At 47.8% G+C, this 12,500-nt stretch overlaps 1 protein-coding gene across 1 annotated transcript in view; it reads left to right on the top strand.

Annotated features, from left to right (window-relative positions):
* Positions 1–7,764: 7,764 nt before the first annotated feature.
* LOC143300399 (glycine, glutamate and proline-rich protein-like) overlaps positions 7,765–12,500 on the top strand; it is an 8,692-nt gene continuing 3,956 nt past the window's right edge. Inside the window, exons 1-3 of the mRNA XM_076614037.1 lie at positions 7,765–7,924; positions 9,488–9,622; positions 10,567–10,662. Of these exons, the coding sequence (XP_076470152.1) occupies positions 7,870–7,924; positions 9,488–9,622; positions 10,567–10,662 (286 nt within the window). The 5' untranslated portion in view covers positions 7,765–7,869. The remainder of the gene's footprint in view (positions 7,925–9,487; positions 9,623–10,566; positions 10,663–12,500) is intronic.

The raw sequence follows: 12,500 nt of genomic DNA, 5'->3' as shown, positions 1-12,500 counted from the left end.
CACTTTTGACTTCATCGTCACTTTCAAACTTCGTGCCTCTCGTGAACGCTTTCAAGGGACCAAACAGGTGAAAGTCTGAAGGGGCAAGGTCTGGGCTGTAAGGGGGGTGAGGGAGCAGTTCCCAGCCCAGCTCGTTGATGGTCTGCACCGTTCGGGCTGCTGTGTGAGGCCCGGCAGCTGACCTTCGAGTAGCCAAGGTCATCATGGACAATTTTGTGTGCTGTCCCAACAGATAAGCTCAAAGTCCTTGCAATGTCATCCATTGTCACCCTTCTGTCAGACTGAATGAGGTCTTTGACTGATTCGATCACCTCAGGAGACCTCACTTCTGTAGGCCTTCCAGGCCTGTCTTCATCCTCAACACTGCTCCGTCCTTCTTTAAACAATTTAGCCCACTTGTAGACATTTTTTCGGCTGAAACATGTGGCACCATACACAGTTGACATTCTCCTATGAATTTCAACTGGTTTGCACCCTTCAGCAACCAAAAACTTGATAACTGACCGCTGTTCAATCCTGGAGCATGCTTCTTGGTCGGCCATCTTTGTTAATCGCCAAAACTCTCAAAGTTTTTTTTAATCTGCAAAACAAATTAAATCCATGTGAAAAAGAAGTAAAACAAGAAAAAAAGAAAAAAAGTAAGCTTCTATCTGTATTAGAAGTCCTTATACCGAAAAAATCACCTTATTTATTGAATGACCCTCGTATATATGTATATGTATATAACCAAGCGCTCTGCTTGCTTCAAATACTGCTTCACGCACAAGCTGTACAGCAGACGGCTTTTTCGCAACTGTTTTGCCAGTCAACAATGACCCGCGTAAAATGTGTGACGCCATTCCGGTTTGAATGCAAATCCCCTTTTTAAACAAAGGCTCCAAAACCTCTGTTTACTTGTGTCTGTTTGGGCAGTGTTTTATCTCTTCTTCTTCTTCTTCTCATGTTTGACTCACTTGTGTAAACAAAGTGAGTCTATGTTTTAACCCGGTGTTCGGTTGTCTGTGTGTGTGTGTGTGTGTGTGTGTGTGTGTGTCAGTGTGTCCGTGGTAAACTTTAACATTGAGATTTTCTCTGCAACTACTTTGTCAGTTGACACCAAATTTGGCATAAAAACAGGAAAAATTCAGTTCTTTCCAGTCATCTTGTTTTAAACAATATTGCGCCTCAGGGATGGGCACAAAAAAATAAAGAATGAAGCCTAATTATATGCAAACTGCATTTACTGTTATATTTATATTTTTTGTATTCTCTAAACTTGGCACTTTGATCTGATATTCTGACCCAACAGCTAGAGCAGTCATTATTATCATTTTTTGTTCAAACAGGAACTTCTTCTGCTAAGCATGGAAGTTTTATTTATTTTGCAAACGTTTTGGTGCAGATAGTAAAAAAGGGAAATTACTCTGTAATGCTAGGGGAGTTAATTTGCTTTAAACTGATCTTTCTCATCATAAACATTACATTTTGAAATTATACTCAATACATAAAAAGCTTGGATTTTTTTTTAAGTGTATCACAAGTGAGTCTTGAAGGCCTTGCCTCTCTTGTTCTTATATCTCTTTATAACTATTGTAAATAAAAAAAAGAAAAGAAAACCCATTTGTGACTGGCCTCTATATGTTCCTGGCCTGTGCGCGGGAATTCTTGTCTATCCTGTAATGCAGTTAATCATCATTCAGTTAGTTCTTTAGTACCGTACCCGTCCCATTATAAATAAACCACTCGGGTACACGGCTACACACACACACACACACACACACACACACACACATATATATATATAACTGAATCCGGTGAGCTATTTCACTGTCTCTCTCTGTCTCTGTCCCTCTGTGTGTGTGTGTGTGTATGTGTGTGTGTGTGAGTGTGTGTGTGTGTGTGTGTGTGTGTGTGTGTGTGTGTGTGTGTGTGTCTGTCTGTCTGTCTGTCTGTCTGTCTTTTAAATGCAAGGAAGTTTGAACACACTGGCCAAGATCGATACATACTTCCACCAAATACCCATTCATGTCATACATAGACACTCCATTTCTGTTACCAAAACTAGTTTGAAAACCCAACATGTCCTTCAGAGTGTTATATTTGTTGGTTTGGTTACATTACCATGTACCAGAAGACTGGCTGAAACACACGGAAAGTTAGTTCAGGAAAACTTAAAGATTGTGCTTCAGCGTCTGAGATGATAATAATGAGCGAGAGCAACTGTGTAAATCTTCAGTCTGTTCTTTTAGTGAACTATTCTGTTTATTGGGCCTATTTATCGCAAGTCACGTTGACGCTGCAGGGAATTCTTTCATCAGTTACTTCGATCTCCTGTTCTTTCTTAGATGTACTAAAAGATAAAAGCACTGACCGAGGCCATTCAAACATTTTGGTAAACTAAACGAACGTGACTTTCGGATATTCGTAATTTCGTGAGGACTGGTGTCCTTTTAGAGAATGGTGCAGTGAGCAGGTGTCAGGCTTACTCTTACGCCCCTTTCTCTTTTATTTTTGTACCCCGGGAGAAAACTTCGAAGGTGCACTTTTCACAGACTGATGCCGCGGACCGGTGTAAGGCCTACTATTACACAACCCCTCTTCGTTTTTACCCCTGGGGTTAATGTGGACGTCGTCCTTTTACTGAATAGTATCATGGACTGGTTTAGGCTAACACTTACGCTCTAGCTGAGTGGATAAAGCGTTGGACTTTCAATCTGAGGGTCCCGGATTCGAATCTCGGGAACGGCGCCTAGTGGGTAAAGGGTGGAGATTTTTTCCGATTTCTCAGGTCAACATATGCGCAGGCCTGCCAATGCCTGCACCCCCTTCGTGTATTTACGCACACAGAAGATCAAATGCGCACGTTAAAGATCCTGTAATCCATGTCAGCGTTCGGTGGGTTATGAAAACAAGAATATACCCAGCATGCACACCCCAGAAAACGGAATATAGCGGGGTGATTAAATAAAACGGTCATGCACGTTAAATATTGCATGTCTGTCTGAGTGTGTATGTGTGCGTGCCTGAAATCTGATTGGATGACACAGGAAACGAATGATGAGCGCCGAATGACAGCCGTCAGTCAACTCTACTCAGGTAGGCAGCCTGCTGTGCAAATGACCCCGTGTTTGTAAAGCGTTAAGAGCTTGGTCTCCGACCGAGGATAAACGCTGTATAAGTATCCATATCATTCATTCATAATTCTTTCTATCTTCAGTCGTGATACGACCCTGTACGATTAGCTGTACTATAAGCAACAACTTCTCTCCCAGGACATTGGGGGTTAAAATAAACTTGGACAGGCATAGTAGCCGAACTGGTTACAGCTTTGGACTTTCAGTCTGAGGGTTCTGGGTTCGACCGGAATCGGCGCCGGGTGGGCTGATCCTTTCTGATCGTTTTCTCAGATCAACATGACAGGCAAGTTCCTTAGTCCCCTTCGTGTGTTCTCACATGAAGAAGATCAGCTACGCACGTTAAAGATCCTGTAATCTATGTCAGCGTCCGGTAGGTTATGGAAACACAAACATACCCAATACCCCCCCCAGCCCCTTCCCCCACCCCAGGAAATGGTGTATGACTGGCTAACTGGTGAGGTAAAACGCTGTGTCACTACATGTAAATGCCAACTCCCAAAACCGAGTGAACGTTGGAGCTGCAGCCCCAAACGCAGAGAAAGATGTAGGGAAAAAATGTAACAGTGAAGAGCACACTAATCTAAAACCCTTCTTTGGAATGTCTTAGAGTTCATACTGACAGTTTTGCACCATTTTACTCCGATTTCCTTAGAATCTTAAAAACAATTGTGTGGCTCGACTAAAACCAAAATTTTAAAAAGGCATCTGCTATCAATAATTTATTTCAACTGTGAAATTTAGAGATTGGAGGGGAGCGTGATTCGACTCAAAATGATACAAATTTTCATGGGACTCTGCACTGAGCAAAACCATCTACAGAAACCATAGGTTTGTGTGAAAACAAAAACATAAAATCAAACAAACTTATCAAAGTTATACATATTTTTCATAGCAGATGTGGTGAAGCACATAACCAACCCACATGCTGTGACACATCATTGACGTACACCGAAACAACAACGGAGACCCTTTTACCTGATCGCAATGCAGGCAGCACACTTCGTCTGCAATTCCAGAAGCTGATTGTCAGGGTGGTGGGGTTAAAAACGGGTGCAGACCGGGTGGCAGTGTAGAGTGGAGTGTTCCGACATGTGCCGACAACAAACCCACGCGTCTTGTTTTATGATGATGTTTTGTTTTTGTTGTTTGTTTTTTTGTTGTTTTTTTTAATACCACACCAGAACAGGGTTTGATCAGATATGACTGCCAGGGTATTTCACGGCCACTGGTAACTTGATACAGTCTCTCTCTTTGCATCTCTCTTCCCCCCCCCCCCCCCCCCATCACCCCCACCCCCACTCCTCCGCCGCGCACGCGCGTATTCATGTAAAAGTGTGAGTGAATAAGTGTGTGTGTGGGCGCGCGCGCGCGCGTGTGTGTGTGTCTGTCTGTCTGTTTTCTTCTCATCCCTGTACACATGTGATTGCACATTTTACTAATCACACTTTTTTTTAACCACGTCTATGCTTTAAGCAGCATTCCACAGTCAGTTGAAAATGGTACGCTTTGTGTCGAAAACAACCCTAATAACATATAGAAATAAGAATTGAAAAGAACTGTTCAAAAGCACATGATTTTGTTTTAGCATCATGGTCATCTGTATTCATTATCATGTTATCTGTATTCTCTTTCCCTTTTTGCTGTTAATTCTCCGTGCTCTTTGTAAGGTACACTTGCAGTCAGGGGGGAAAAAAGTGGGGGGGCGGGGAGGGGGGGGGCAGTGCACTGCAGCGATGCGCTCCTCCTGGGGAGAGTAGCCCGAATTTCACACAGAGAAATCTAATGTGATGAAAAGTAAAATCATAGCCGCCCCTCCCCTCACTCCTTCGACCCCCCGTGCGCACACACACACACACACACACACACACACACACACACACACACACACACACACACACACACACACACACAGAGAGAGAGAGAGAGAGAGAGAGAGAGGCCACATACATACACCCAAGCACGCACGCATTAAAAACCCAGTAAACATGGAATTTATCTGAGTATAGGAACGCGCAATTAACAACAATCCGTAAACAATAACCAACGCATCCGGCACTGGAAACCTGGAAAACACCTGATTCATCTTCAGATGGAATTAGTCTAAATGCAGTGCGTGTTAACAAATTTATGTGTCCGGTATTAATTAAAACCCAGTAAACATCGTGTTTATCATCGTCTCTTTATATACACGTACACGTACACGCACATGTTCACACACACACACACACACACACACACACACACACACACGCACGCACGCACACGTACACACACACACATGTTCACACACACACACACACACACACACACACACACACGCACGCACGCACACGTACACACACATACACACACACACACACACACACATGCACGAACACACACACACCCGCGAGCGCACGCACATACACGCACAAACATGCAAACGCACGCACGCACACAAAAACAGAGATTGCAGAAAATAAAATAATGCATGGTGTTTAAGACCGTCGATAAAGCTTCCCCTTTTTAAGAAAATCTTATTCATTTATTTATTTATTTGTTTATTTGATTATTTATTGTGTTTTATAATTACGATTCTTGCCTTCTCCTTTCTTCTCTCATTTTCTCTGTCTCTGTCTCTATGTTTCTTTGTTCCTCTGTCTCTCTCACTCTCTCTTTCTTTCTGTGTCTCACTCACTCGCCGATTCTCTCTGTCTCTGCTTCTTTCTCTGTCTGTCTGTCTGTCTGTCTGTCTGTCTCTCTCTCTCTCTCTTTCTCTCTCTCTCTCTTTCATTATCAGAAATTGCACCCCCTCCACACCCCCATCTTGGCATAACAGCTAAATAAGTTATTACCAATAAATTGTCAATCAATCATCAATCAAGCAATCAATCAATCTATCCCTGTGCGTGCGTGCGTGCGTGCGTGCGTGCGTGCATGCTTGCATCCATGATATTCATGTCTGTCCTCCATAAAGTTGTGCTCACAACATCTGGCCCCAATTACCTTTTTTCTGTGGGTCACGCTTATCTCTGCAAGGTCTGTTGGGTCAAAATGCTCCCCCCCCCCACCCCCACCCCCCGCCCACCCCCTGTTCCCCCCTACATCCCCCCTCCCCGCCCACTCCCCAACCCCAGCCCCTCACCCCCATCCTCCTTCCAGTCTCTCCTCCGTTCTACTCCAAGACAAGTTTCACCGTACTGACTTTTCTTCTTCGTCTTCGTCTTCTCCGAAGGACACAGCAGATCGTGAAACAAAACACGTGGTCTTATCTAGTTTATCGGTCAGGTTTGGTCCGTTCTGAACTATGTTACGCAATTTCTGGAGACTTCTTGAAAATTGTGGGTAAGCATTTTAAAGGTTCTTTTGCACAGCTGATTTAGAAATGGAACAAAACAGAACAGAACCAAAAAAAAACACGAAACTGCATCCTTGTTAAGATTAACGGCCCACACTGTTAGCGAAGGAAAAGAAGTGCAGGGACATGAAATAAAACGAAATGAAAATGGAGTAAGATAGAATTAACAAAACATCTTCTTTCTCCATAATTATCTACACCTCCCACTGAAAAGTACTTCCCACCCGCACCCCCACCCGTCCTCTGTCTCTTTGCATGTCTCTCTGTTTGACGATCTGGGTGTCTGTGTGGTGTTTTTTTGTTTTGCTTTTTGTTGTTGTTGTTGTTGTTTTGTTGGGTTTTTTGTTTTGTTTTGTTTTGTTTTGTTTTATCCCTCTTTGTCTCTCTCCTTTTCTCGGTGTGTGTGTGTGTGTGTGTGTGTGTGTGTGTGTGTGTGTCTGTCTGTCTGTCTGTCTGTCTGTCTGTCTGTCTGTCTCCGTCTCTGTCTGTGTGTCTGTCTGTCTCTCTTAACTTTCTCTCGGGCCATGGCCTATTCTGAATAAGATACTCGCATTCGCATTCGGATTCGGATTCGCATTTGCATTCTCTGTCTCTGTCTCTGTCTCTGTCTCTGTCTCTGTCTCTCTCTCTCTCTCTCTCTCTCTCTCTCTCTCTCTCTCTCTCTCTCTCTCTCTCTGGGCCCATGGCATGTTTGTTCTGAATAAGGCATTCGCATTAGCATTTGCATTTGCATTCGGATTCGCACTCTCTCTCTCTCTCTCTCTCTCTCTCTCTCTCTCTCTCTCTCTCTCTCTCTCTCTCTTTCTGCCTCCTTCCCTCGCACACACACACACACACACACACACACACACACACACACACACACACCTGAACAACAAAAACAACAATACTACTACTACTACTACTATACTACTACTGCTGCTGCTGCTGCTATTACTGGGTTGTTGTTTTTCTTCGTCTTAATCATACGACCGAATTATTCAGACAGCTTCTTTAACATAAAAAGAGAAGCAACAACAACAGCAACAACAACCACCAGCATACACCAAGCTACATTCAACAGCGACGTGTCACAATGGGAAACAGGACATGTGAGAGTGGTGGTGGGGGTGAGAGAGCGGGGGGTGGGGGGGTGTAAAGGGGCGTGGTTAGTCCGGATCTTGCGGACAATGGGAGGAAGAAGAGAGAGAAGGGGGGTACGGGGAGGTTGGGGGGTGGGGGGGGTATGAGGACGAAAATGTGAGTGGAGAAGTGGGGGATGGAAGGGGGGAGGGGGGGGGGAGGATGTGGTATAAATAACGGTGGGAGAAATCCGTGGTTTCATGATACAGTGTGCTTCACTGTAGGCCTTACTTGCCTGTCAAGGTTTTTTTTGTTGTTGTTTTCTGGTTTGTCAGCTCCACATTCATCACCACCATGATGCTGTTTGCTGTCGCTTTGACGACCGTCTGTCTGCTGCCTTTGGCTTTCGGTATTTTTCTTTTATTATTATTCTCTGTGTGTGTGTGTGTGTGTGTGTGTGTGTGTGTGTGTGTGTGTGTGTGTGTGTGTGTGCTCTTTCTCTCTCTCTTTGCCTACTTGCGTGTCTGTCTCTCTCTGTCTCTGTCCCTCTCTCTCTCTCCGAAGTTGTATCTGCATAATCTCTCTCTCTCTCTCTCTCTCTCTCTCTCTCTCTCTCTCTCTCTCTCTCTCTCTCTCTCTCTCTCTCTCTCTCTCATGTGTTGTCTTATACAATTTGTACACACGTGTTCTTGAAGATATTACAATAATGTTTCAACCCTGTTACTTCTGTATCATTTCACTGCCCTCGAACAATCGGGAGAAGCCATATGAAATTTAAGAGGTTTGTGAGAAGGGATAAACCACGTGTTTTTCTTGTTGTTGTTTTTTGCTGTTGTTGTTGTTGTCGTTTGTTTGTTTGTTTTTTGTTGTTGTTGTTTTTTAAAGTAGACGAGGTATTACATTATCTTCCTGCTTTATTTTACTGCTGCATGCTTGTGGATGTGGATGTGGATGTGAATGCATGGATACGTCTGTTTTATTTTTTCAAGTTGTAGAAATGTGAAAATAATATATACCTTATATTTTGACTTTGCTTTTTGTTGTGCTTGTGAAACCAACTTGTAATGTAAGCTGTTATTTTCGAATTGATGTTATTCATGTTCATATTACTTTCCACAAGGCTGTAGTTTTAACGAATGATGTTACGTTAGGTTACGTTACGTAATGTTGCGTTACCTTATGTTATGTTATGTTACATCGTTGTCTGTGTTTCTGTCTGTCTCTCTGTCTGTGTCTCTCGGTCTCTGTCCCACACTCTCTCTGTCGCTTTCTGTCTCTGTACACACCTGTCTCTATCAGTTTATCTTATTTCTATTTCTTTCTTTTTTTTCATATATCCTTCTGTCTCTCTTCACCGCCCCTTCCCCTCCCTCCCTCTCTGTCTCTTTTTCTCTTTGGTTTGTTTGTCCCTTACTTTATCTCCCCCCTCCCCACTCTTCCGCTGGCCCCTCCCCCCCCCCCCTCACACACACACATTCTCTGTCTCTCATATCCAGATCTCATATTTCTGCACCGTGTGCATCTGTGCATAGCTGTTATTTATTTCTAAATAGTGGTGATGATGGTAGTGTGTGTGTGTGTGTGTGTGTGTGTGTGTTATGTGTGTGTGTGTGTGTGTGCGCGCGCGCGCATGTGTGCGTGTGTGTGTTATGTGTGTGTGTGTGTGTGTTGTGTGTGTATGTGTCATGTGTGTGTGTGCATGTGCGTCATGTGTGTGTGCGTTGTGTTGTGTGTGTATGTGTCATGTGTGTGTGTGTGCGCATGTGTGTGTGTGTGTTATGTGTGTGTGTATGTATGTTGTGTATGCGTGTGCGTGTGTGTGTGTGTTTGTGTGTGTGTGTGTGTTTGTGTGTGCGCGCATGTGTGTATGCGTGTGTGTGTGTGTGTTTCGTTTGTCTTTTCACCCAACACTTCCTTGAAACGGTAAGGGGAAACTGACAAGGATGGGTCATGTGTGTGTCCTGTCACTCAGGGTCTGACGCACCGTGTCACAACACTGGCGGCACGTGTCAGGACGACAGCTCCCACTGCTCCGGTCACTACCAGAGCGGTCTGTGCTCTGGCGCCGCCAGCAGACGGTGCTGCATCCCTTCACACACCTCCTCAGGTCTGTGATGAGAAGGGTGTGTGGGTGGGGTGGATGGGTGCGTTAGGACGGTGGTGGTGGTGGTGGTGGTGGGTGTGGGTGGTAGGCGGTGGTGTGAGTGGGGGTGGGGGTGTTTATGTATGTGTGGGTGTGTTGGGGGGGTATGTGTGTGTGTGTGTGTGTGGAGGTGGAGAGGGTATGTGTTTGAATCTGTGTGCATGCGTGCGTGTGTGTGCGTGTGTGCGTGTGTGTGTGTGTGTGTGTGTGTGTGGAGGGGGGAAGAGTATGTGTTTCCATCTGTGTGCGTGCGTACGTGCGTGTGTGCATGTTTGTGACACTCTGTGTGTGTGTGTGTGTGTGTGTGTGTGTGTGTGTGTGTGTGTGTGTGTGTACGGGGTGTGGGATGAACACGTTAGACCTATCGCCTGAATGGGATTGATTGACTGATGTATGGTAATATAAAAAAAAATGTGAGCGTTTCTACATACATGTATACACCACGTATGTACACGCATGTACTGAACGCACACATACATGCTAGTAAATAATGATAAATAACAACAATAATAATCATCATAAATAATCATAACGACGACGACGATCACAACAACAACAACAAACAAACAACAGTAATACGCACGCACGCACAGAGAGAGAGAGAGAGAGAGAGAGAGAGAATCTATTTATCTATCTATCTATCTATCTATCTATCTATATATATATATATATATAATAAACATATATATGTATGTATGTATGCGTGTACACACACACACACACACAAACACACACACACACACACACACAAACACACACACACAGATCTATCTCTCTCTCTCTCTCTCTCTCTCTCTCTCTCTCTCTCGATATATGTATATATAAATTTAGAGAGAGAGAAATAGGTAGATATTGAACAACAGTTGATTAACGGTGGTCGTACCCGCGGGGTGTGTCCCATGCTGCAGGGTCGGGCAGCTACAACTGTTTCGGTGACTTCATGCACCTCCACCCCACCGGTGCCAGCGCTCAGACTGCACATCAGGACGGCATCAGTCACGGGGGTGAGGAAGGCTGAGACACTCCGGGGACAGGGGGCTGACAGGGGACAGGGGGCTGACGGGGGTGGGGTGGGGGCTGACAGGGGGGCTGACAGAGGGACAGATAGGGGGCTGACAGGGGGGGGGGCTGACAGGGAGGGCTGACAGGGGGACAGATACGGGGCTGACAGGGGGGGGGTGGGGGCTGACAGGGGGGCTGACAGGGGGACAGATACGGGGCTGACAGGGGGGGGGGCTGACAGGGAGGGCTGACGGGGGGGGGGGCTGACAGGGAGGGCTGACAGGGGGACAGATAGGGGGCTGACAGGGGGGGGGGGGCTGACAGGGAGGGCTGACAGGGGGACAGATACGGGGCTGACAGGGGGGGGGGGCTGACAGGGAGGGCTGACGGGGGGGGGGGCTGACAGGGAGGGCTGACAGGGGGACAGATAGGGGGCTGACAGGGGGGGGGGGGGGCTGACAGGGAGGGCTGACAGGGGGACAGATACGGGGCTGACAGGGGGGGGGGGGGGCTGACAGGGGGACAGATACGGGGCTGACAGGGGGGGGGGGGCTCACAGGGAGGGCTGACAGGGAGGGCTGACAGGGGGACAGATACGGGGCTGACAGGGGGGCTGACAGGGGGGCTGATAGGGGGCTGACGGGGGGGGGGGGGGCTGACAGGGGGGCTGACAGGGGGACAGATACGGGGCTGACAGGGGGGGGCTGACAGGGGGGCTGTTAGGGGGCTGACAGGGAGGGCTGACAGGGGGACAGGTACGGGGCTGACAGGGGTGCTGACAGGGAGGGCTGACAGGGGGACAGATACGGGGCTGACAGGGAGGGGGCGGCTGACAGGGGGGCTGACAGGGAGGGCTGACAGGGAGGGCTGACAGGGGGACAGATACGGGGCTGACAGGGGGGCGGGGGGGCTGACAGGGGGGGCTGACAGGGGGGCTGATAGGGGCTGACAGGGAGGGCTGACAGGGGGACAGATACGGGGCTGACAGGGGGGCTGACAGGGGGGCTGATAGGGGGCTGACGGGGGGGGGCTGACAGGGGGGCTGACAGGGAGGGCTGACAGGGGGACAGATACGGGGCTGACAGGGGGGGCTGACAGGGGGGCTGATAGGGGGCTGACAGGGAGGGCTGACAGGGGGACAGGTACGGGGCTGACAGGGGGGGGGGGGGCTGACAGGGGTGCTGACAGGGAGGGCTGACAGGGAGGGATGACAGGGGGACAGGTACGGGGCTGACAGTGGGGGGGGGGGGGCTGACAGGGGGGCTGACAGGGAGGGCTGACAGGGAGGGCTGACAGGGGGACAGATACGGGGCTGACAGGGGGGCTGACAGGGGGGCTGACGGGGGGGGGGCTGACAGGGAGGGCTGACAGGGGGACAGATACGGGGCTGACAGGGGGGGGGGGGGCTGACAGGGGGGCTGATAGGGGGCTGACAGGGAGTGCTGACAGGGGGACAGATACGGGGCTGACAGGGGGGGCTGACAGGGGGGCTGATAGGGGGCTGACAGGGAGGGCTGACAGGGGGACAGGTACGGGGCTGACAGGGGGGGGGGGGCTGACAGGGGGGCTGACAGGGAGGGCTGACAGGGGGGCTCATAGGGGGCTGACAGCAACGACAACAACAATAACAGCAAATCCATCAACGATAATTACAACGACGAAAACAACGACAACAACAACAGCAGCAGCAGATGCAACGACAACAGTGATGATGACAACCACAACGAAAAAACAACGACAGCAACAACAACGACGAAGACGACGATGACGACGACAATAACAACAACGACGATGACGACAACAGCCACAACAATGACAACAATGACTGCAACAGCAGGAA

This window comes from Babylonia areolata, chromosome 2 (genome assembly GCF_041734735.1).
Source record: "Babylonia areolata isolate BAREFJ2019XMU chromosome 2, ASM4173473v1, whole genome shotgun sequence".
Taxonomy (NCBI): Eukaryota; Metazoa; Mollusca; class Gastropoda; order Neogastropoda; family Buccinidae; genus Babylonia; species Babylonia areolata.
Note: the sequence above shows the minus strand (reverse complement) of the source record. Positions and strands in the feature narration are given on the sequence as shown.